General features: G+C 40.2%; 3 protein-coding genes across 4 annotated transcripts; all 3 read left to right on the forward strand.

Annotated features, from left to right (window-relative positions):
• Positions 1–1,511: 1,511 nt before the first annotated feature.
• LOC146503372 (extracellular calcium-sensing receptor-like) lies at positions 1,512–4,604 on the forward strand. The gene is made up of 5 exons (XM_085131123.1): positions 1,512–1,729; positions 1,807–2,950; positions 3,053–3,280; positions 3,366–3,489; positions 3,636–4,604. Exons 1-5 carry the CDS (start codon positions 1,512–1,514, stop codon positions 4,541–4,543), a joined length of 2,622 nt encoding a protein of 873 aa, XP_084987249.1. The 3' UTR covers positions 4,544–4,604.
• Positions 4,605–12,612: 8,008 nt separating this feature from the next.
• On the forward strand, positions 12,613–20,903 carry LOC146503373 (extracellular calcium-sensing receptor-like). 2 transcript variants are annotated; one of them, XM_085184066.1, is made up of 7 exons: positions 12,613–16,339; positions 16,424–16,712; positions 16,957–17,763; positions 17,858–18,085; positions 18,550–18,673; positions 18,802–18,872; positions 20,706–20,903. In XM_085184066.1, the coding sequence occupies exons 1-7, from the start codon at positions 16,119–16,121 to the stop codon at positions 20,730–20,732; spliced, it is 1,767 nt and encodes a 588-aa protein (XP_085040192.1). In that variant the 5' UTR covers positions 12,613–16,118; the 3' UTR covers positions 20,733–20,903. The 2 variants fall into 2 exon arrangements, with proteins under 2 accessions (XP_085040192.1, XP_085040191.1); XM_085184065.1 differs by lacking the exon at positions 20,706–20,903 and having other exon boundaries at positions 18,802–19,706.
• On the forward strand, positions 20,146–23,350 carry LOC146503374 (extracellular calcium-sensing receptor-like). Its single transcript, XM_085184077.1, has 5 exons — positions 20,146–20,359; positions 20,485–20,770; positions 20,886–21,710; positions 21,806–22,036; positions 22,181–23,350. Exons 1-5 carry the CDS (start codon positions 20,154–20,156, stop codon positions 23,348–23,350), a joined length of 2,718 nt encoding a protein of 905 aa, XP_085040203.1. The 5' UTR covers positions 20,146–20,153.
• The last annotated feature ends 1,223 nt before the right edge of the window (positions 23,351–24,573 follow it).

The following is a 24,573-nucleotide window of genomic DNA, read 5'->3' on the forward strand; positions in this document are numbered from 1 at the left end:
AAACATGTCCTTTACCCTCTGAAAATATGTGACTACTGACACTATCCGGTCTTTAACTGATGACGCGACAAATCCTGCTTCCGGGCCTAAAGTAGTCTGTGTTTAATATGGCTTTTGTGTTGTTAACATGTTTAATGTTTTGTATTTCCTTCTATTTAATCTCAAAAAGCTCCTAAAAACAGTCAGTGATCACTGTTGACCTCCCTCGGCTTTCATTACCGCTAATCATTTATTTAAGCTCAGTTTTTAAAACCTTACAATGTAACTACAGCCCAGCCCATGCAGCAGTATATGAATGACTAACCTTGTATTGTGGATGGATTATCTCAGTTGCTCTCCTGGCTGAAGTTTGGTCCATTTACAGCATCCTGCCATGCGATTACATTTGTTCCTGACCACCGAGAACACTCACGTTAACTTTTATCAAGTGGAAAATAGTTAGCGTATTTATATTATGCCAACATAGCTGTGTCGCTAGCGGTCACGTAGCAAATCATTATATACCAGCTAGCCAAACTTCAGTAACCCTACAAACGTCACTGCTGTTCTGTCTTCATTTATGTTGGAAGTGATAGCAGAGCCGTACATTTGAATTTGTTTCCAAAATCCCCCAGTCAGTATTTAGATGGAAGCTAGCGAGCTAACTTTCTGCTAATTTCTAACTACGTTAAATGTCATAAATTCCGTTTTCATGGATGCCCGGATGTTAAACTCAATTGTTACACCTGGTAGAGCAGAACGCTGATCATTTTATTACAGATGAAAGACTTTAGACACTTTTTCAGCTCTCAGTGATGCCACAGTGATCCTTTGATTTATGGACCTGGAGCGGAGCCTGGAGCCCAGACACGGCTAGTGATGTCAGACTTAAAGACCGGATAGCAACAGTATAAAAACAACATTTAAACAGGCTTTAGGCTTTAGGCTAAGTTTTGTTAAGCTTGGCATTGAAAAGATGTCCACAACAACCACAGTTTGACTATAAATAGCCTGTACATGGAGGTCCTACAGACATCTACACTAGATGTTCTATAGACGTTGAGAAAAAAATGTCACCTGGCGTTACAAAACAACCCCTCCAGTGGACCAAAACTGGACGTCCAAAAGTGACATATTAAAAAGGTTACTCTGACATCACTTTGCATAGTGGGATTAAATTAAAATTTTAAGTATTTATGGATTTTTTTTTTTCAAAATGCACAAGTTTTATCTAATATTTTATGTTAAATCCTTAAATTGTGTATAATTATGCATTGATATGCACTGGACTTTATGTTTGTTGGTCCGAAGTTATAATTTGTTTTATTTGTTTCATATAAATTTGGAAATCTAAAAAACCTAAAATTGTAACAAATCATTATCAACACATAATATCATGACGAGGCCCAATGAAAGTTTTCCTGTCTCTGATTGGTTGGTAAAAACTAACGTACCCTGTCATGGTCTAAGATAAAATTCTGCTCTAACCCAGACAAGAGTAGCTTTTTCCCACCATAATGCATAAATAGAAGATGTTGTCATTGATAACAGGGCTAGTGTTCATTGGATTTTTTGCATTTCAAACTGTAGAGGAGAAAGCTTCTCTGTGTCAGATACTGGGGAGTCCAGAGTTTCCTATGCTGTCAAAAGAAGGAGATGTTATGATCGGTGGAGCCTTTTCCATCCACAGCAAAATAACATCGCCTTCACTTGTCTTTACAGAGAAACCCAAACGCCTCAGATGTTCCAGGTAATTTTATGCTATTAACAAAAATACTGAGGTTTGTGACAGTAAACACAAGTTTATATTTGCTTTTCATTTCTCAGTGTCAACCTTAGGGAGTTTCGATTTGCACAGACGATGATATTTGCTATTGAGGAAATAAACAAAAACAGTTCTCTTCTTCGCAATGTTTCTATTGGATATCGTATTTATGACAACTGTGGCTCAACACTGTCCTCAATGCGTGCAGTTATGGCCCTGATTAATGGTGATGAATGGATGCTGGGAAAGAGCTGCTCTGGCCAATCAGCTGTGCATGCTATTATTGGGGAGTCTGAATCCTCTTCAACCATTGTTCTGTCACAAACTACTGGACCATTTAAAATACCAGTGGTAAGAGGGATGTTGATGGATATTCCATGTATGCATATGAAATGTAAACTTTCCTTATTCTGTCTCTCTTTCTTACATCTTTCTATTGTGTGTACTCAGATAAGTCATTCAGCTACTTGTGAGTGTTTGAGTAGCAGGACAGAATATCCTTCTTTTTTTCGAACCATTGCCAGTGACTTTTATCAAAGTCGAGCCCTCGCTCAACTGGTCAAGCACTTTGGCTGGACCTGGGTTGGAGCAGTCAATAGTGATAGTGACTATGGTAACAATGGCATGGCTATCTTCCTAGCTGCGGCCCAAGAAGAAGGAGTGTGTGTGGAATACAGAGAGAAGTTTCACAGGGCAGAACCAGAAAAACTTCTAAAAGTGGTTGATGTGATCCGTAAGAGCACTTCCCGGGTTATTGTTGGTTTCCTGGCCCATGTAGAGATGAACAACCTTCTGGAGCAATTGAGTCTACACAACATCACTGGCAGACAATTCATTGGAGTGGAGGCCTGGATTACTGCTGACAGCCTTGTGACTCCTACCAGCTTTGCTGTATTGGGAGGCTCACTGGGCTTTGCAGTGCAAAAGGCTAATATCAGTGGCATGGAAGATTTTTTAGTCAAAGGCTTTTGGGAGACAGAATTTCAGTGTAAGGAGGCAAACCAGGACAGTATGATAAATACTACATTTTGCAAAGAAAATCAGGATCTAATGGAGCTGATAGATTATGATGATGATGTGGCAGAGCTGAGATACTCCAGTAACATTTACAAAGCAGTCTATGCTGTAGCTTATTCTCTGCACAATATCCTAAAGTGCTCAAACATTCAAGGGTGTGACAAGAAAGTTCATGTTACTCATAGGCAGGTAAACTAAACTAATGACTAAACTTTTCTTTGTTTTGTACATCAAAATAGTGATATTAATATAATGGCAATATATGACACAGTTTAGTTTTCTGGTCTTCAGGTAGTGGAGTCCCTAAAGCAAGTGAACTTTACTATTAAGAATGGGGATCGAGTGTGGTTTGACAGCACTGGAGCAACTGCTGCCAGGTACGAGGTGGTAAACTGGCAGCATGGACCAGATGGATCTGTTCAGTTTATACCAGTTGGCTATTATGATGCTTCTCTACCTCCTGGTCAGAGGTTTGTTCTTAAAACTGAAGCCATTGTGTGGCCTGGAGGAAGCAAAGAGGTAAATATTGTAACTGATAAAACAACATAGTTAAAAATGTGTCTCTTCAAAATCTTTCACATATTCCTCTTTATTGGATCTGAAGTTGCCTGTCTCAGTGTGCAGTGTCAGCTGCCGTCCAGGAACACATAAAGTTCTTCAAAAAGGAAAGCCAGTCTGCTGCTATGACTGTATGCCATGTGCAGAAGGAGAAATCAGCAACACCACAGGTATCACAGTCCTGAATTACAGCAACGTGCATACACTGTTTGCTTTCTACAGTTTATGTGTCATGTTTAAGTCTTCTGTGGTACAGTTACTGATTTACAGTTACACTGATTTAATACCAATAACGGCAACACTGTTTTCATTACAGATTCTAATGACTGCAAAAAGTGTCCTGGAGAATATTGGTCCAATCAAAACAGAGATGCATGTATATTAAAAAATGTTGAGTTTCTTTCCTTCACAGAATTTATGGGAAAAATTATTGTGTTTTTTACTTTCTTTGGTGTTCTCCTTACTTTGATAGTGGCTGCTCTATTCTTAATCAAGAAGGACACTCCATTGGTAAAGGCCAACAATTCTGAGCTGAGCTTCCTGCTGCTCATCTCCTTGACTCTGTGTTTCTTGTGTTCTCTAACTTTCATTGGTCAGCCCTCCAAGTGGTCCTGCATGCTTCGACACACAGCATTTGGCATAACTTTTGTGCTCTGTATCTCTTGTATTCTGGGGAAAACAATAGTAGTACTGATGGCCTTTAAAGCTACACTTCCAGGGACTAATGTCATGAAATGGTTTGGACCTGTACAGCAGAGACTGAGTGTTCTAGCTTTCACTCTCATACAGGTATTGATTTGCATTCTTTGGCTAACAATAAACCCACCATTCCCCTACAAAAATATGAACCATTACAAAGAGAAAATTATACTTGAATGTGCCCTGGGATCACCTGTAGGTTTCTGGGCTGTGTTAGGATACATAGGGCTTCTGGCTATGTTATGTTTTGCACTTGCTTTTTTAGCTCGAAAGCTGCCTGATAATTTCAATGAAGCTAAATTTATCACTTTCAGCATGTTGATATTCTGTGCAGTGTGGTTAACCTTTATACCTGCTTATGTCAGCTCTCCTGGGAAATTCACAGTTGCTGTGGAAATATTTGCTATTCTGGCATCAAGTTATGGGCTACTCTTTTGTATTTTTGCACCAAAATGCTATATTATTGTAATTAAACCTGAACTGAACACAAAGAAACATTTGATGGGAAAAATACAATCAAAATAAATCAAGGCACCAGTTTTATTTCAAATGCATTTAGTCGTATACTTTTTGATTTCACTACTTACCCTTACGTTTTGGTGTGACATTCATTTTCACATGTATTGTATTTGTATTTTCTAGTTTTTCAAAAATCTTCAAAAGATTGTACAAAGTGAATGTACGACACTGTTTACAGTTTTCTTTTTTGTATTGATTTTGATAATTTTATTGTGTACTAATTCTAACACTGTCAGTAATATTAACAATAACAATCAACAATAAAAATGTGTAATAAATATTTGATACACTTTTTTTGGTTCATTATTAAATTGGGAATTAAGTGAATATAACGTTCTTTAATATGAATAAATTAAACAAAAAAAAACTACTCGTCGCCAGGGGCGATTCTAGGATCAGAGCTTTGGGGGTGCTGAGCACCCAGAGAGCAGGCAAGATAAACCTGTCTCTGTCAGTCCCTGCATCCTTAAATGTTGTCCCGAGTTCTCTCTGACTGTCACTTTGATGCATTTAAACCCCTGTTCCTCCCTGTCCTCATCGTCTGTTGTCTTCGTCTCCGTTATCAGTCATCATAATTTTACCATCTCTGTACAAGTCTGCAAATTTCTTTATTAAATCATAAGATTCTTAAATTCATCAAGTCTCTCTGTGCCTGGGTCCTTGTCACAAAACATGACATCACTGTTTTGTACATTTTAACACAATTTAATCCCCACATTTGTAAAAGAAAAGCAAAACACTTTTTTGAAAAGTCTGTAACAAAACCATCAAATCTGATCAAGGTTATTTAAATGCTGCCAAAGAAGAATGGATTGGAATTTTAAAAAATACATATCCTGCCAAATGGATCATCATGGCATTGCCGTATTGGTCCATTTGATCGACCTTTGTTTTGATTATTTATTTTATTTTCAGTTGTTACAGACGGGACAGACATGAGTGAGGGATAGGAAAGGGAGAAAGAAAGAGGAAGGAAAAGAAAAACAGAAGGGGAGAGGGACAGTGAGAAAGGGGGGAAGAAAAAATATCTCCGGGATCACCTGTTGAGAGAAAAAGAATAGAAAACAAGCAAAAAAAACAAAACAAAGCAACATACTATACACAACACCATCGCATTAATCTAGCTAAGTGTAAACAGCAGTAAATGCAGCACGCAGGACAGACAGCGCACAATGTGCTTTGAAGTAGCAGCCAAGAAAGGTGTGATTTAAGTCTACGAACAGTGAACACCCATGTGCACACCTGTGTGGATCGGCGCGCTTGTATTCAAATGGTTTCCCCATGTAATGGTCTGCTAGAGGATGTAGAGAGCCATAGCCTCGTCCCCCAGGGCATGAAGCAGGCATGGAGGAGATCCAGGCCCCAGACATCCAGAGGCCCCAGAGTGCAAGAGCCCAAGGAGGACCACCGGAGGGGCATCCGTGCCACCTTCATGGGAAGGGCTGAGGATCCCCAGACGAGGGGTCACCCAGTAGCCACCGGGCAGAAGCTAGAGGGGGCTGCACCGGCGTGCCCGCCGGCTCCGCCGGCAGCCAGCTGTGCCAGAGTGAACCGAGCCGCAGGCACAGAGGCCGGAGGCCCGAGGGCCCCCCGCGCCCCGGAAGAGGCCTGACCGAGCAGCAGGCGCCAGGCCCCGCCAAGTAGCCACCGGGAGTGAGCTGGCACATGACCTGAGCGCCCAGCCCCGGACACCAAGAACCAACAATGCACCGACCCCTGAGGGCATCAGTCACCGGCAGGGAGTGTGGTGAGGGGAGATAGGCCTCCACACTTTGGAGGGCCTGGGAGTTCCCAGAGAGGTGGAGTCTAAGACCCGACCTGACATATAGACACAGACAAACAGGCACACACAGACACAGACATGCATTCCCACCCTCATGCACACATATACAAACACTCAGCACTCACCCAACGTAGGAATAAACGTAAATGGACATGTACACACAATCACACTCCCCAAACATACTCTATACCCCGGGTCCAGGTATCCTCACCCCCAGAGATGGAAACGGCACCCAGACCCAAGAGATGTTACCCTTCCCTCCGGGGTGGAGGCAAGCAGACCGCCCAAGGCTCCGCAGCAGCAGGGAGGCCAATCGGACAGCCAGCATCTCTTCCCAGCCGCCCCGCCCCGATGGCTAGCAGAGAACGGGGGTGTGTTAAGACCCCATACCTCCCTCCTCCCGCTCAAGTGTAGTGTTGCTGCGTGTTGCTCTAAAGTGTATTTAAAACAAGGGAGAGCATGGTGCTGCTGCCAGAGAGCAGCAGGTGTTAGCACGGCCCCTCCCGAGAACCCTCAATGTCTACATGGATTTAAAATTGAGAGGTGGGCACCGGCGCCAGAGGTAGGTCTGAATACACAGACCGTCTACTGGACGCCGTTAACGTGCCCACCCTCAAGGCCCTATATATATATATATATATATATATATATATATATACACATATATATATATATATATATATATATATATATATATATATATATATATATATATATATATATATATATGTGTGTGTGTGTTATGAGAGTGTAAGTAATGTGGATGTCTAAGTTGTGAGATAAAATTGAGGCACAGGTGGCCAGAAGAGGACAGAGGGGGGGGGGGGGGGGAATGTCTCCCCTGCACCCTGGTGACACACCCGCACCCCAAAGCCCTACCTGTGTGGGTGGGTGTGGTGGAGCGGGAAGAGGGAGGCAGCCGGGGATGGGGAGGAAAAGAAGGGAGGGGAGGGTGTCCCTCCCTAGGGCCAGCTCCCCCGCTGACCCCAATATGCACCCCCGTCCTCTGGTATCCACCAAGGCAAGGGAGCCCAGGCCCATCCAGACCGGGGCCTACGGCAGCAGCACCGCCAAGCCCCACAGGACCCGGGGCAGCCCACCCCACCCCACCGCAGAGGAAACTGTACCCACCCCAACATTCAATCATCTCCCAGACTACACAAGACACAGACACCCAGGTTAAGTTTATTCTCCACCTCTCCTATGTCTCTCCCCCACCTGCAGAGTGGACTCCTGCAAAGATGGAACAACCTCCCTGCCAGTTCAAGAGCCCCCCGGTTAGGCCGATGCACAAGAGGCCCCCTGCGCCAGGGCTGAGCCCCCGTGCACCCACCCGCCCACAACCTCGGCGACACACCGACGAGGACCGAAGCCCCCAAGGCCCAGCCAGAGCCCCAGCACGGAGGCGAAGCAAAATAAAATTGCCATTTGGCAAAATAAATCCATTGGGTATCCTTGTTGGTCTTCAGACAACAATTCTGATGGCTAAAGAACCAAATGGGACAGGCGAAAAGAAAAAAAAAAAAAAAAGAAAAAAAAAAAATACATATCCTAACCTTAATTACTGGGGGAGAATAATGAATGATGCTCACAGTGAGTAAAAAGTAAACTGAATGCATTTTTTGGACAGAGATTCACTTTTAATGTGTATGTATAATATAATACAGATAAAAAACACTCCCAAAACAGAATAAGTTATTACAAATAAATTATTACAAAATATCAATAAAAACTATAAAAATGGAGGCAACTTTGCCTGTGGTAGAATGTATACAATGTATGAAAAAATCTTTATTGCAGATACTAATTTTACTAATTTAATAATAATAATTTTGTGTTGTAAGATTTATGACTTTCATGCTTTCATAGTGGTACTTAGGAGAGCTTAACATTTTTATCAGGTGGTACTCACTGTAAAAAGTTTGAGAAACACTGATAAGTGTATGTGTGCTTTTGGAAAACATTTAAAGCTGCTGTACAGAATCTTTGAAACAAGCTTAAAACATTTTTAGAATATAAACAGAGCATCTGCTTCTCTTTACAGCTCCTCACTCCACCAGGGCTGTTTGGCACTTTCTGATAGTGTGCAAATGTGATCTACGTACTGCGGCAGTCATACAGACAACTGGACGGTCCAAATGTTGGCCTACCTATTACTGGCTGAGGTTTTAGTAGAGTTGTGGCTGAACCACATAAAATATATAATTAATTTTAATCTCCCCGATCAATTATAATGTTATGTTGGAATGTTGTTAAAGAGGGTCAAAAATGTTTCAACCCAGTTTGTTTAGCAGATTCTGTATAGCAGCTTTAATATAGGGAGAACACAAGTTCCAGATTGTGTGAGTAAAATCATTTTTTTCTCTTTGTCAGTTTAACAGTTTCTGTTTTGCCTGTCACTGTTCCCTGTCTGTTTTCTTACCTGGTTCTTCCTGACCTTGTACTTTCTCCTCACATTCCCCTCTTTCCTCTCTCCCTCTTTGGACTGACAATCATACACAAATAGATTGTATTCAATTAGATGAAAAATTACATTAATATGAAAAAAATTCTATTAAGATCACTAACAAAAAGTCTTCTCTCAGTCTACTTTCAACCAAAAGGAAAAAAACCAAACCACACAAACATCTAATAAAAGATATAAATACTAAAACACTGATCCAACATTATCCTTTATTGACGGATCATTTGAACCTGGCTGTCTCTCTGTACACAAACACACACACACACACACACACACACACACACACACACACACACACACAACAGGAGTTATAAGGTTAATGGGCATTCAGTCAGTTAGCTAATTAGTATCCCTTTCAAACAGGACAGTGATAACAACAGCAGGCTGCGGACAATTTAAAGTTTTAGATTTTAAATAGGCTGTATACATTTCAATGGGAGCAACACGACGGTCAAATGTCGCTGATTTTACTACAGAGCAGGAGGAATTGTAGAGTAGCAAACATTGTCGGAAAACACGCTTTCAACACTGGGTGTTACCGGGTGTAATGTTTTTCAGCTAAAAAGAAACATGGTCTTACTCCTACCTAACTATATAAAGAGTAACTGAAGGTTAAATGCAGCTAATACGTCCTGTTTTAAGCCAGGCACTTACACCTCCGCTCTGCTGCGTCTCAGCCACCATCGCTCTGGCAGCAACCGCGCTAGAGTCAGAGTAGGGGAGAGGCGAGCTGGAACAAACCATTTTGGAAGGGGGGGTTATCTATACTTTTGTTGTTTAAATGTTATGTCTCAAACCAGTACAGTACTGTATGCTTTTTATATTTTTAGTAGTGTGTCACACAAACAGCAAATATTGTCAAAAAAAGTAAGAAATCTTTGGGGGTGCTTAAAATAGGCTAAAATCGCCCCTGCTCGTCGCACTTTATTATTAGCATAGGTATAGTCTACAGTATAGACAATGCCTTCTGATTTGCAAACCTTTATCATGTACACGTGAGTCAAAAAGCTTTGTCATTACAAAATTAAAATGCTTGAAAAAACACATAAACCTGAACCTGATCCTGGAAATTGTTGGATTATTGCAGGGTCTTTTTTACCTTATAATATAAAGCGCCTTGAAGCAACTGTTATTGTGAATTGCTGTTATATAAATAAAATTAAATTGAATCAGTTCTGAACTGAGTTCTGTGTTTAATATGTTAAAAGTAATTCATTCTAATTATTGCAGTATGCACTTGTGAACCAGGCCTCTTTCTCAGGCATGACCTGTTCACACTCAACCTTTTAAAAACAACCACTCCTCAGCACTGATCAAGTTTGTTGGACATTGTACAGCCTTACTGACAGAGAAGTGCAAGGTTTATCAGACAACAGTTTACGGACCATATTCAGTGTCAGTATTTATCATACAAGCCCAATTCTGAAAATATTGGGATATTGTACAAAATCTGTTTAAAATTTGTTTACGCTATTGTGGATAAAGTATGGGTTTATACGATACCATCACACACACATGTCCACACAGAGAGAAAAGAAAGAGAGAAAAAATGTCAGCCATAGACATCGCCACTATGATACCATGATGTCACCCATTAGTTTTGGACTGCATTTTAAAACCTCAAGATTAATGTGACTTCTGTGCTAATGCTATAATAATACTAACATTTCACTCACCACTGCTCTCAGGACACCTGTCAGTCACAGTGGCTATGCAACTAACTACACTATCTATGTGAACGAGTTACAATAAAGTCCAAAGATGTCAACAATACATTTTGCACTCACTTCTAAACATGATTTCAGTTGTAAAGCTCCTTGTGATTGCTTTTTTCTCTAGCTGATTGCCACAGTCACCCACATTTTGAATCAAACGCACCAACCTGTTAGTAGTCATTTACCATGTACTCTCAGACATACAGAGAAACCTGAAAAAGTGTGATGCAGGCCAGAAATGTAGAATATTTGCCCTCAAAGTAAAAGTTGTGCTTCATAACTGTATTCAACATGTTTCAAGAGGTAAAACTTTGAAGGTGAATGTTCTCTGTTTCTGGTTTATGGGGCGCCGTTTGTAAACTGAAGCATGCTGAAATTAACTACCAGCATGTCCAGCGATTTAGCTGGACATATGCTGCGGCGATTGTGAAGTGGACACTGCAGTTGCTTAGTGTGACTACTGCTGAACCTTTGGATGGCCAACAAAATGGCTCTTTCGATTGTAGCCCTGGCTATATAAGTAGCTCATTATTTAATTTTTTTCATTAATATTGATAGTTAATTGCAAATGTTTAATGTGTTCAAGAATGTATACAAATGCTTGCAAAGTATGTGATGTGTGTCAGTTAAATGCATAACCTCTTTATTTGTATTTTGAGGTTTATGTCATTATTTTTGATATGGTTTTGATATGTACTACAGCTCCAGTGAACCCTGAAGTAGTCTCAGGTAGATGGGTGGGAGTAAGTGGGGAGCCGTGTGCACTCTGCAGGAAGCGAGAGAGACGAGAGCTGAACAGTGTCGAGTGAACGCAGAGTTCATAGAAGGCGACAGACGTATTTTCGGGTTGACAGATAGTTAACTGGAGTCGAGAACTGTTGTACCCTACTGTGAGGTAAATATGAATTTTATCTGACACTTGTACCCAATGTTATTGTGTAAAACAGGCTAACTGCTAACCGCGATTAGCCGCTAGCATAACTGCTAACATAGCCGCTAGCGTAGCCTAGCATATTCGCTAAGCTCTTGTTCTGCTCTGTTTTTTATTTATTAAGCTAATGCTAAGATTGAATGTTATCGCATGTGAACTGGCATTTAGCGGGGTTGTGTGATTCAGGAGGAGGAGACGGACGTCTGGTGTGGAGTTATGTGTTCACGTGGGAGCACGTGGAAAGGACTAGTGATGTTCGATTCGTGAACGAATCGTTCAATACTCGAGAATCACTTTACTGACTCGTGAATCATGATTCACAAGCCCAACTGACTCACTGACTCATCCCTGTTTCTGTTAGCAAACTAATTCGCTTAGTAGAAATATATCTAGCTTATAATTAAAATTGTGGGGGGGAAAAAACAACAGCCAGTTTCTTAACAAAAGCATTTCTGCTCTGAACTGGAAGAAAAAACCCTGAGTAGAAGCTCACATCAAGAAAATAGCTCCTCGGTTCACAGTAGCATCGCTCTGCTAACATGCTACCAGCACATTTGAGCTACTCACCCCCTCCCTTCCTGTGCTGAATCGTAAGCGTAAGCAAATCACTCAGGACTCGCTCACCCCCTCCCTCCTGTGCTGAATCATAGAGCGAACGAATCACTCAGGACTCACTAACCCCCTCCCTCCTGTGCTGAATCGTAAGCGTAAGCGAATCACTCAGGACTCGCTCACCCCCTCCCTCCTGTGCTGAATCATAGAGCGAGCGAACGAATCACTGACTCACTCACCCCCTCCCTCCTGGCTCACAGCTCAAACGAGTTGAACGAATCACTGACTCACTCACCCCCTCCCTCCTGTGCTGAATCATAGAGCGAGCGAACGAATCACTCACTCACTCACCCCCTCCCTCCTGGCTCACAGCTCAAACGAGTTGAACGAATCACTGACTCACTCACCCCCTCCCTCCTGGCTCACAGCTTCTTCTTCTTCTTCTTGGTTGGCAACCAATGTTAGGGCGCATTACCGCCCCCTGGCTCACAGCTCAGTGGACATTTAGATGAGAAAATATATATTTAACACATTTAAGGAAAATACTAATAAAATACAAATAAACAAAATAAATGTTTATTAAGCAATTTTGATAGGAAATTGCTTAATTTTAGAAATGTTATTGCTCTTTTTTGCTCTATAAAATAGTTGTTTTTTTAGAATCATTCATCTTAGCAGTGGGATTTACATGAAAAGAGAAACAAATTAAGTTTGAGTGAAAATGTAAATTTTTTGCACTCTCTGGTCAACTGACTCAGTGAATCAAATGACTCAAAAAACTCGATTCACTTTGGTGAGTGACTCATTAAAACTCGATTCAGTAAAAAGAATCAAATTTACCATCACTAGAAAGGACTACTGTGAGTGCTGCTGCCGCGGCCTGCTGGTAGCCGTGACCCAGTTTCCCCGCTATCCCCTTGAACTGCCTGGAGGTGTGAGTACTGTTGTTTGCACGTGCTTTTTATTTTTACTGCTTGGCAACAAGTGAAGCGACCATATTGTTTTAGGGCCCACACGCAGGGCCTTTCTCAATATGCGTACTTGTGCGTACTTGCGTTCTCGTGTACTCGTGATATGTCATCAGTCGGAGACCAAGTACTGTTCCAATTCGAAGTACGCATCAAGCTGAGAACGAAAGTCCCGGATGTGTTCTTGCTCCGCCCGTTTTATTGAACATGCATCGGTGGTGACTTGTGTGGACTTGGTACAGCTAAATATCCCAGAATGCATTTCGTCCAAAACTCAAACGCGGCAATGGCGGACGAGCGGGGCTAAAAACTTTTAAATATTACTCTTTCTGGGTCACAAAATAAACTTTTAAGTTCTTTTCAAGCGAGAATGTAGCTGTGTAAACTTCAAATATCTGCTCGATTTATCAAGATATCATATATTTCCAAACGAGCTCCGACGTTTTCGGAGACGTCTGTGACCTGCCAGCTCCATAGCAGACAGCGAGGTCGAGGATTATTAGAGCCGGCGAGAACAGCAGACTCCCGGCACATCGTTTTCAACCCCCCCCCCCGCGGTCTTTTCGCTACTCAGGTTAAACAAACCCCAAACCCCAGTAGCTGTCTATTGTATTAAGTGTCCACTAAAATAAAAATAAAAGCGTTCTCACAGCTCACCTGCTTGTTTTTATTAAGGTATGTACACGTATGCACACTATTTTTATTAATAGAGATTTCACTACTAAGGTTAAACATGATATATAAGTCACTTAGATCACTTCTAAATGTTAATGTTTGGTTTATTTCAGTATTTTATTTGTTCCTGAGTAAACCGGTTTGGGTGTGATTAAAGTTAAGCTTCATAACATATTACTCACAGTTAAATTAAGAGGGGACGGCAGTAAAAGCTCCGGACCTGTGACATCATCAAGTACGCTGGTGTTCCAATTGTACAAATCGCGAGTTCGTGCTCGCGTTCTCGGCGAGTCTGTACTCCCGTGCATTCTCGGCGAGTACGTACTCGCGTACTTGAGAATTGAGAAAGGGCCGCACTCTCTGCCACTACCCGATCCGTACCGGAAACCCGATCGGTACCCCGCATGCGCGAAAGGTGTCTACTTCCGGTCGTAGCGTTTTACGATAGTTATGGGTTAGAGTATCTGTTAAGATGTTAAGAATAATAAGTATATCTTAAAATGTTTGCAATAATGAAGCATTTCAGTACAATGTAGACAAAAACGAAAAATAAAAAGATAGTTACGGATCGGGACTCCCCGATCCTTACTGCGCATGTGCAAAGTTGGACCGTACAAATCGGGTCTACCCGATCCGTACCGCGCATGTGCAGATGTTTTCTTCTTCTGTTCGTTTAATGGCAGTTTACTCCCCAGTGTACGAGGATACTGCCACCTGCTGACCGAGCGAATGAACCCTATTGTAAACTGAATTGGCGTCATTACAAAAGTGTGTTTGATTTAGTGATAGTCGAGTGTGTTTATGCTTGTCTGTGTGGAGAGGATTGACTGGAATAGTGATGATGATGTCCGCTATCACTGTCAGTTGTCAGTAAACACTTAATCTGGCTGCTGAATCTTCACGTGACACATTGCTAAGTCAATATTATTAAGTCTGTAATTAGGCCTCATTCTTCTTATTTTACGGCGCTGTTGTTCAATCAGGGAACGCTCTCTGTTGAGGAGAAAAGCATGAATTTGTCTGTGAACGGATTATCCATTGTTTAAATGTCCCGGGCAGTCGAAAAGGAGGCAGAGCTGTTGAGAAATGCTAGGAGCTAACTGGGCGCTAACCGTATCATTCAAATATATTGAATGTTGCAATGTTGGCAAAGAGAGGAAGTGACGTAAGATTTGCGCGTGCGGGGTACCGATCAGGTTTCCGGTACGGATCGGGTAGCGACACTCTCACCAACACACACACATCTCAAGTGCTACAGTCTTTCTGCTAGCAAACCCCTCGTTGCTGGCCTGAGTTGTGGCTCGGGTGCGTTGGGACCCGGAGGTTTTCGTAAAGCTTTTATTTTGGTTTTCTGTTGACCTGTACAATAAATTTGCATGTTAGCTAAATATTTCGTTCCCCGTAACATTTAGATTTAACATTTAAATTTAAATACAATATTTAGATTTAGTATTTAACATTTAAAATTGTGTTTTAAATATAAAAAGTTACAAATGTCTTAGTAAATGTTGTAAAAAGTGACTTGAAAAAACATGTTTTTGTAAGGTTTTAAGCTATATGTGGAAAAATTTTGCTGTTAATTTCAGCATGTTTCAGTTTACAAACGACGCCCCATACTGGTTTGCTTCACCCTTTTCCCAGTGTAACTAGAGCTTGGCAAGTCACTTGCTTATCTTTATCGTTCATACTAACTTTCAAATGTGGGAACTAGCCAGCCGTAGCTATGTAGTAGTATGCTGCAGTGCCATAACGGTTTGTGACCAGTTTCATGACTGCCAGCAACCTCCAGTAACTACTCATGAATTTCAGATTTCACTAGCAACTTTTGGTTGCCAGTGGGTTACTAATCAGTCTATATAAGTGTGTGAGTGTGTTTACAAAACAAATATTTACATATGTCTTGTTTAGAGTCTTTATTTAGTTACCACAAAGGTTATGGAATGTTGCCACCTAAAATATCTTAAATAGAAATTTGACAGCTGTTTAAGTATTAAGTATTTATTTTAAATTGTGTTGATTTTATCACACTGCCAAATGGTTCCTGTTTTGAACCATCAATTAATAAAGCAAACTATGCAGCTGAATTAGAATATCTAGCTCTGTGTGTGTTGAGTTGTATGGTCCCACGTGGAGTCTTGTGTCATTCAAAAATTTAATATTTTTAAAGTAGAAATTGTTTCAATTACCACTATTATAACAATTTACATAATTTACAAAACAATTTACACTATTATTATAGCAAATGTTTCCAAAGAAGACAGCTTAAAATATATGCATTTTCTGGTATGGGTCACTCAGAAAAAAAGTTGTCTCCCATAAAAATCGCAAAACAGTGTGACAATGTATGTCATACTGTGATATGATAGGAGGACCTCAGGCTTCATCAATTATAGTTCTATAAAGCTCTGCCCATTAAAGAATACACATGCTTGGTCAGTAATATCAGAACAGAGTACAGGGCTGTACATGCATGAGTGTGGTTGTCTGTAAAAGATGTATGACTGCACATTCAGAGTGTTATTTTGGGGTTTATTTATGGGAGTCTGCAGAGCAGAGGAAAATACTGTTCTCTGTGAAATGCTAGGAAGTCCAGAGGTTCCTCTTTTGACTAAGAAAGGGGATATTACTATTGGAGGAGCTTTTTCTATCCATAGCCAAATCTCAAAGCCTTCGTTCTCCCTGACTCATACTCCAGAACCTCTCACATGCTCCAGGTTTGTCTTTTTTCCCATTGCAGGGTTCATGACTTGAAGAACTTTACATTACACTTTTTAAAACACCTTTTTTACTCTTTTCAGGATAAATTTGAGAGAATTTCGTTTTGCCCAAACAATGATTTTTGCAGTAGAAGAGATCAACAATAGCAGCACTTTACTGCCTAACATTTCAGTTGGTTATAAGATATTTGACAGCTGTGGTTCAACACTGCCTTCAACACGTGCAGTGATGGGTTTACTAAATGGACAGGAAAGGACAGCAGAGAAAACCTGCAGCAGTCATTCATCTGTTCATGTCATCATTGGAGCTTCTGAGTCTTCCTCAACCATTGTGATGCTACAAATTTGTGGGACCTTCCAAATACCAGTAGTAAGTATTTATAATATTTGTGTAAATTTTTTATAATGTAACTGTCTCCAAAAATTGAAGTCTAGTAACTTTTTTGGTCATGTACAGGTTTATGTGAATCTTAGATTTAAGGCTTCCAAGCTTTACATTAGATTTAGTTACAAGCCAGAAACAACATTTTGTTTGGTCTCTGAAGACCCAACTGTAAATCTCTTCCCACTTACTTGTCAATTTGTTTTTGTTTTTCTCTTTTACTTCATTTCAGATCAGCCATTTTGCCACATGTGCTTGTCTGAGTAACAGAAAGGATTACCCTTCATTCTTCAGAACCATCCCCAGTGATTACTATCAGAGCAGGGCCCTGGCAAAACTGGTAAAATATTTTGGATGGACATGGGTTGGGGCAGTCAGAAGTGACAATGATTATGGCAACAATGGGATGGCAACTTTTATCACAGCAGCAAGTCAGGAAGGGGTTTGTGTTGAATATTCAGAGGCCGTTTCAAGGACTGACTCTAGTGAGGAGGTTGCAAGGGTAATTGAAGTGATTCGTAGTGGCACTGCAAGAGTTTTGATTGCCTTTCTTGCCCAGGGTGAGATGGACATTTTGCTGGAGGAAGCTCTGAAGCAGAACTTGACTGGGTTGCAGTGGGTGGGCAGTGAATCGTGGATAACAGCAAGTCATTTGACTACTAAGAGGTACTCTGGCATACTGACAGGGTCTCTGGGCTTCACCATCAGAAAGGCAAAGATTGCAGGCCTGCGAGAATTTCTTTTACAAGTTAACCCAAGTCAGGATCCTCAGAATAGTGTGCTAAGAGAGTTCTGGGAAACGGTTTTTGGCTGCAGTTTTCAATCCAGGCTGCCTGGTCAGATTCAGTGCTCTGGCTCTGAGAAGTTAGAGGACATAAACAATCCTTTTACAGATGTATCACAACTAAGGATATCTAACAATGTGTACAAGGCTGTGTATGCCATAGCTCATGCTATGCATAACTTGTTAAATTGTGGTCAAAATGCTAAAGCCATGAATCAGTCATGTATATGGAAGGATCATTTAGAGCCAAAAAACGTAAGACATTACCTTACAAAATCGTAGAAAATTATTTATTTGATTTAGAATATCTATATATTAAAAGTTACCAACCCTCGTTTTGGATTGGTAGATTGTGAAACACCTCCAAGATGTCAATTTCACTCTTCAGTCGGGAGAAAGAGTATATTTTGATGAAAATGGAGACCCTTCAGCAATGTATGAACTTGTGAACTGGCAGAGAAACCAAGCAGGAGATATAATTTTTGTGGCTGTAGGGAGCTATGATGCTTCACTACCAAATGAAAGTCAGCTTGCCATAAATGGAATCAATATAACATGGATTTCTGAATCCCAAATGGTAAGTCTATTTGAGAGCAGGGAATATTTATTTAATACTTATTTTTGCAGGTTGATTAAAATTATGCAGAAACAAAATATGAAATTAATTGTAGTTACTTGTTCAAAACTCTGTTAATGAGAAATACAAGTAACACTTTTTTATTAATAAAAACTGACATTCATAAAGTTGTTTAATATTGAACTTTAGCAAATAAAAACAATCTCTCCCACATAGACAGATATGTATAATCCTTAATTTTCAATTGTAACAATGTTAACATAACAGCTTCAGAACTATTTTTATGTTAATTTTCCCCTGTGATGCAGAATAATGAGTAAAATAATGGTCTGAAGGTTAAATGCATGTTTGTATGTTTTTCTTTATTCAATTTTATTAATGTGAAATAAATTGAACAATCTAAATTAAGTATGTGGATTACAAGAGGAACAAACTGTGACCTTTGAGTTGTGGTGTTGTTACAGAAGCCATTGTCTGTCTGCAGTGAGAGCTGTCTGCCAGGTTTCCGCCAGGCTGCAATTAAAGGCAAACCCATCTGCTGTTTCTCCTGTATTGCCTGTGCTGCTGGAGAGATTAGTAACACAAACAGTGTGTAGAAAATTTCCTGTCATTTTTACTATGTAAAAAAAGTGATAATAAGTTGATACATTACTAGGAAGTGTTTATTTCAGTATTAGGTTATCAAAATACTTTTTTATGTTTGACACTTCATTCAGATTCTGCAGTGTGTTTACCATGTCCGCTGGAGTACTGGTCGAATGAAGATCGCAGTCAATGTGTTCCAAAGGTGATTGAGTTCCTGTCTTTTGGAGAAACTATGGGGGGCCTACTCGCCGCTTTCTCATTGTTTGGAGCAAGTTTAACATTGGCAGTGTCATGTGTTTTCTTTCGGCTTCGTCACACACCTCTTGTCAAAGCCAGTAATTCTGAACTGAGCTTCCTGCTGCTCTTCTCCTTAACTCTGTGTTTCTTGTGTTCTCTGACCTTCATTGGCCAGCCTACTGAGTGGTCATGCATGCTACGCCACACAGCTTTTGGCGCAAGCTTTGCCTTGTGTATGTCATGCATTTTGGCTAAAACTATAACAGTGGTGATTGCCTTTAAGGCTATAAGGCCAGCAAAAACAGTTCCTCAGTGTTCTGCTGCGCTTCAGAGAACAAGTGTGCTCAGCTGTACTTTACTCCAGCTGCTGATTTGTGTGCTGTGGTTAATTTTTGCTCCACCATTTCCCTACAAAAACACAGTCCATGCCACTGAAAAGATTATACTAGAGTGTAATTTAGGTTCACCTTTAGGATTCTGGGCTGTTTTAGGATATATAGGACTTCTCAGTTTGCTATGCTTTATCCTTGCTTTTCTGTCTCGAAAGCTGCCTGATAATTTTAATGAGGCCAAATTCATCACCTTCAGTATGTTGATATTCTGTGCAGTCTGGGTCACTTTTATCCCAGCATATGTCAGTTCTCCTGGTAAATTTACTGTAGCTGTAGAGATATTTGCTATTCTGGCCTCAAGCTTTGGGTTATTTTTCAGTATATTTGCTCCAAAATGTTATATTTTATTAGTGAAACCCGAAAGAAATACAAAAAGACATATGATGGGGAGAAACCATTAAAAAAATAACAAATGCACGAGGGTACGCTTACTCCATCTTTAAGATTTGTTTATTTTAATTTGTATACAATCATTGATCAATTTATTACTTTATATATTGGTCCTGTAAACCAGTAATTTAAATATGTATTGCGCTTGTTTATGTTTTACTCTTTAGTACGATGTTAAAATGTGAACCACAGATGGAATATGTAATAAACAATAATAACTTAGTATAAGGAGTGGTTATGTTGAATTCAAAGATATTACTTTTGTAGGAGGCCCTCTAAGCCCATTAACATCCCTATTCACTGGTCAGTCACAGCAGAAGCAATATCATTGGTAGAGACAAAGACAATATTCACAGCTGTCACCCATAAATCCCTGTGGCTCTGTGACATAAAAGTCATATTAAAAGCAGTGTTGAGGAGGCTTATCTTTGAGCATTTGTTAGGAAGCATTCAGCTGAGGAACTATGCTGCTGATAGCCAACCTACTACTTCTTTCCTGTCTGGCTGTGAGAGAAGGGAAGCCTGTGTGTCAGGCCTATGGGACAAAAGAACTGTCTCAGTTTTCTAAGGAGGGAGAAATCAACATTGGAGGAATTTTTTCTTTCCATCAGAACCCCATCACTGTTTATCCAAGTTTTGAAGTCAATCCAGGAAAAATCCAATGTGAAGGGTAAGACTGGGATGAAATAATATATCTATAAATCCTATTCCAATATGGGTTGTTTATATTTTAAATATAATCTTCCTCTTTGCTTTTTTCTGCTATGAAAACTTTGGTCCTTCTTCTTTGTCCAGACTGGACCCAGGAGAGCTTCAGTATGCATACACTATGATGTTTGCTATAGAAGAAATTAATAACAGCTCAGGGTTGCTGCCAGGAGTGACACTTGGTTATAGGATCTTTGATTCCTGCCCCAGTATACCTTTGTCTATTAGGGCATCACTAAACTTGATGAATAGATATGAAAGTGGAGCAGGGAGCTGTAACAAACTTTCCAACGTACATGCTGTCATAGGAGAAACCACATCCACCTCCACGATAGGCATTGCACGCACCATGGGACCATTCCATATACCTGTGGTGAGTGTTGGGGGCATGCATGCTCTATGCACACATAAACTTCCTGAGATGCAATAATCTTCATTAAATGTCTTCAATGCTCAATATGACATTTAACCATGTTATTGTTTTCCAGATCAGTCATTCAGCTACTTGTGCATGTCTTAGCAACAGAAGAGACTATCCTTCTTTTTTTAGAACCATACCTAGTGACATTTACCAAAGCAAAGCATTAGCAAAGCTTGTGAAACATTTTGGCTGGACCTGGGTAGGAGCTATCAGAACTAATAATGATTATGGGAATGGTGGTATGGCCACTTTCTTGGAAGCAGCAGAAAGGGAAGGTGTGTGTGTTGAGTACTCAGTGGCCATTTACCGAACTAATCCAAGGAAGTGGTTCTTAGATGTGGTAAATATTATAAAGAAATCCACCTCTAAGGTAATAGTGGCATTTGCTGATGGCACAGACCTTGACATACTTTTTAAAGAGCTTCATGCTCAGAATGTGACAGGCCTGCAGTGGGTTGGGAGTGAAGGCTGGATCACATACCGTTATATTGCCTCTCCAGTAAATTACGCTGTGGTTCAGGGGGCAGTTGGCTTTGCAGCATTAAATGCTCACATTCCTGGACTGCAAGAGTTCCTAGCCAGCAGCAGGCCTTCCACCGTACCTGGGAATCAGGGCCTTGTGGATTTGTGGGAGACAGTGTTCAGGTGCAACCTGTCTCCTCAAACAGAGACTCATGCTGAAGATCTGACAATAGCCTGCACTGGAAAGGAGTCTCTCCTGCATGTGAAGACACGTTTCACAGATGTGTCAGATGCCAGCCTGCTAAATAATGTGTACAAAGCCACGTATGCTGTTGCTCATGCTCTACATATGCTATTTACTTGCAAAGATGAAAGGGAGCCTTTTGAAAACAATACTTGTACTGATACAGAAAATGTACAACCATGGCAGGTAACCATAAAAAGAAAGTACTGTGTCTAAATCCAAAATGTTATTTTTAATGACTATTGTTACATAGTCAGATAACATTTAGTGTTTGTCTGTAGGTACTGCATTACCTAACCAAGGTCAATTTTACAACTAAGACTGGTGAAGAAGTGTTCTTTGATGAGTTAGGTGAACCTGTGGCACGTTATGCATTGGTGAACTGGCAGATGGGTGAAAAAGGTTACATACTTTTTAAGACAATTGGTTACTATGATGCATCCCAGCCTGAGGGTCAGGAGTTTAAGATGAAAGCAGGTGTGAGAGCCATCTGGGCAGGAGAGAATTTCGAGGTAAAACAACACAGATAATACTGTTGTTTATTATCTGTGTTTCTAACCCTAAAGTTCTGACGCTTGATCTTTTACAATCACACTAAATGTATACAATTGTAAATCTGGAAGTAATTTGTTTTTAATATTGTCACTATAATGCAGGTGCCAAGGTCTGTTTGCAGTAAGAGTTGTTTGCCTGGGACCCGTCAGGCTTTTGTAAAGGGCAAGCCAATCTGCTGTTTTGATTGCATCACCTGCGCTGATGGGGAGTTCAGCAACACTACAAGTGAGACAGCTGGATTTCTAGCCTTTACTCTTGTGCTCATTGTGTTTCTGTTGGGCAAAATCACTGCCAGCACTTTACTGGTCTATTTAAAGATGTATGTGCTGTACATTATGAAGATATTTATGTTTTCAGATGCAGTGAAATGTGACAAATGCCCTCCTGAATTCAAGTCCAATGAAGAGAGAAATAATTGTGAAATGAAAGCTATTGAGTTCCTCACATTCACAGAATTATTGGGTATACTGTTGGTCTCCTTTTCTCTCTTTGGTGCGTGCATCTCAATGACTGTAGCCCTAATATTTTTCCAATACAGACACACTCCTATTGTCAGAGCAAACAACTCTGAGCTCAGCTTTTTGCTGCTCTTCTCTTTGACTCTGTGTTTCCTGTGTTCTGTGACCTTCATCGGCCGGCCCTCCGAATGGTCCTGCATGCTTCGACACACAGCATTTGGCATAACTTTTGTGCTCTGCATCTCTTGTATGCTGGGGAAAACGATAGTGGTTGTAATGGCATTCAAGGCTACACTTCCAGGCAGTAATGTTAAGAAGTGGTTTGGACCTGTACAGCAAAGACTGAGTGTTCTAGCATTCACTCTCATACAGATTTTGATTTGCATAGTTTGGTTAACAATAAACCCACCATTCCCCTACAAAAATATGAACTACTACAAAGATAAAATTATACTTGAATGTGCCCTGGGATCACCTCTAGGGTTCTGGACTGTGTTAGGATACATAGGGCTGCTGGCTATGTTATGTTTTGTACTTGCTTTTTTAGCTCGAAAGCTGCCTGATAATTTCAATGAAGCTAAATTGATCACTTTCAGCATGTTGATATTCTGTGCAGTGTGGTTAACCTTTATACCTGCTTATGTCAGCTCTCCTGGGAAATTCACAGTTGCTGTGGAAATATTTGCTATTCTGGCCTCAAGCTATGGAATGTTATTTTGCATTTTTTTGCCAAAGTGTTACATTATTTTATTAAAACCTGAAAACAATACAAAGAAACACCTGATGAGTAAAGGGACCTCAAGAACGATCTGAGAGGTTGCTAAAAAAAATTGAATCTGTCCCTTCTATAGTTTAAATATTGTTCAAATAATTCAAAACCCACTGACATCTAAGAGAACACAGCAATTAATTATTTCAAAAACAAATGCTGGTTCACTACATGAAAGAAGGAAAGAAAGAAGCAAATAACTATAGTCCTTCCTACAAGCTCTATATCGTATATTAAATATTCCCAACAAAATCTGTAATTTCTTTTCCATGTAAAAAGTTCCGTTGATTTTTATTTATTTATTTTTTTTTACATTTTTCTTTCCCTAAATTAATATTTGTACAAATAAAGTTTTGATAAATTCTGAATCCGTTGTGTTACTTTGCGCACCCATAAAAAGTGAATAATGACAGATTCCAAGACTGTGTATGTATCAAAATTCCATTCAATTCAAGTCAGTTTTATTTATATAGTGCCGAATCACAACAACAGTCACTTCATGGTATTTTATATAATATAATGTAAAGACCTGCAATAATGGAGAGAAAACCCCAACAATTCAACAACCACCTGGTGACAGTGATGAGGAAAAAACACTCTTTAACAAACAACCCGTGGAAGAGAGTCAGATATTCATTATAACTATTGATTAAATGCGGAGTGGTGTATAAACACATAGTGAATAAAAAAAGGTGTGTGCAGAAAAAACACTACATGCATCATGAGAAAGCCACCAGGAGCCGAGGTTTATTTCCTTACTGTGGTGAGTTCTGAAACATGATTATCACTCTTTCAATAAACTGCAGATTATCAGTTAGCTCTTTAACAACTAATCTTTTTTAAATAATTGAAAAAAGGAAGGCTTGAGATTGGCCTTCAATTAGTTCAAATGATCGCGTGATGACCTTTAAAGTAATAGTTTAATTACTGCCCTGAAAAATGACTAGGGCATATAGCCCATTAATAGAGAGACTGATCATATTTAAGATTGAAGCATTAAGTAGTGGTACGATTTCTGTGAGCAGTCTTGTAGGAATAGAGTCCAATAGAAATCTTGATGGTTTATTACAAAAGTTGTATTGATCAACAACTACTGATCAAAGACCAATGATCAATGGCCATGAGTACAATTCACAGAAAGTTGATTCAGAGATGGTCTTTCCCTTTTCACGTAAATGGCCTCCCTTGACTTCCCGCTCAAACCAGCGTTCTTCCCTGTCCAGGATCAAATCAAATCAAATCACTTTTATTGTCATTTCACATTACT

Source organism: Neolamprologus multifasciatus, chromosome 14, assembly GCF_963576455.1.
Source record: "Neolamprologus multifasciatus chromosome 14, fNeoMul1.2, whole genome shotgun sequence".
Taxonomy (NCBI): Eukaryota; Metazoa; Chordata; class Actinopteri; order Cichliformes; family Cichlidae; genus Neolamprologus; species Neolamprologus multifasciatus.

Coding starts and splice junctions, on each gene's coding strand:
- LOC146503373 (XM_085184065.1), top strand. CDS start 16,119: ATGTATGACTGCACATTCAGAGTGTTATTTTGGGGTTTATTTATGGGA. Junction 16,713..16,956: donor GGACCTTCCAAATACCAGTA/GTAAGTATTTAT, acceptor ACTTCATTTCAG/ATCAGCCATTTTGCCACATG. Junction 18,674..18,801: donor AGAGATTAGTAACACAAACA/GTGTGTAGAAAA, acceptor CACTTCATTCAG/ATTCTGCAGTGTGTTTACCA.
- LOC146503372 (XM_085131123.1), top strand. CDS start 1,512: ATGTTGTCATTGATAACAGGGCTAGTGTTCATTGGATTTTTTGCATTT. Junction 1,730..1,806: donor AAACGCCTCAGATGTTCCAG/GTAATTTTATGC, acceptor TTCATTTCTCAG/TGTCAACCTTAGGGAGTTTC. Junction 3,281..3,365: donor GGCCTGGAGGAAGCAAAGAG/GTAAATATTGTA, acceptor TTGGATCTGAAG/TTGCCTGTCTCAGTGTGCAG.
- LOC146503374 (XM_085184077.1), top strand. CDS start 20,154: ATGCTGCTGATAGCCAACCTACTACTTCTTTCCTGTCTGGCTGTGAGA. Junction 20,771..20,885: donor GACCATTCCATATACCTGTG/GTGAGTGTTGGG, acceptor ATTGTTTTCCAG/ATCAGTCATTCAGCTACTTG. Junction 22,037..22,180: donor GGGCAGGAGAGAATTTCGAG/GTAAAACAACAC, acceptor ACTATAATGCAG/GTGCCAAGGTCTGTTTGCAG.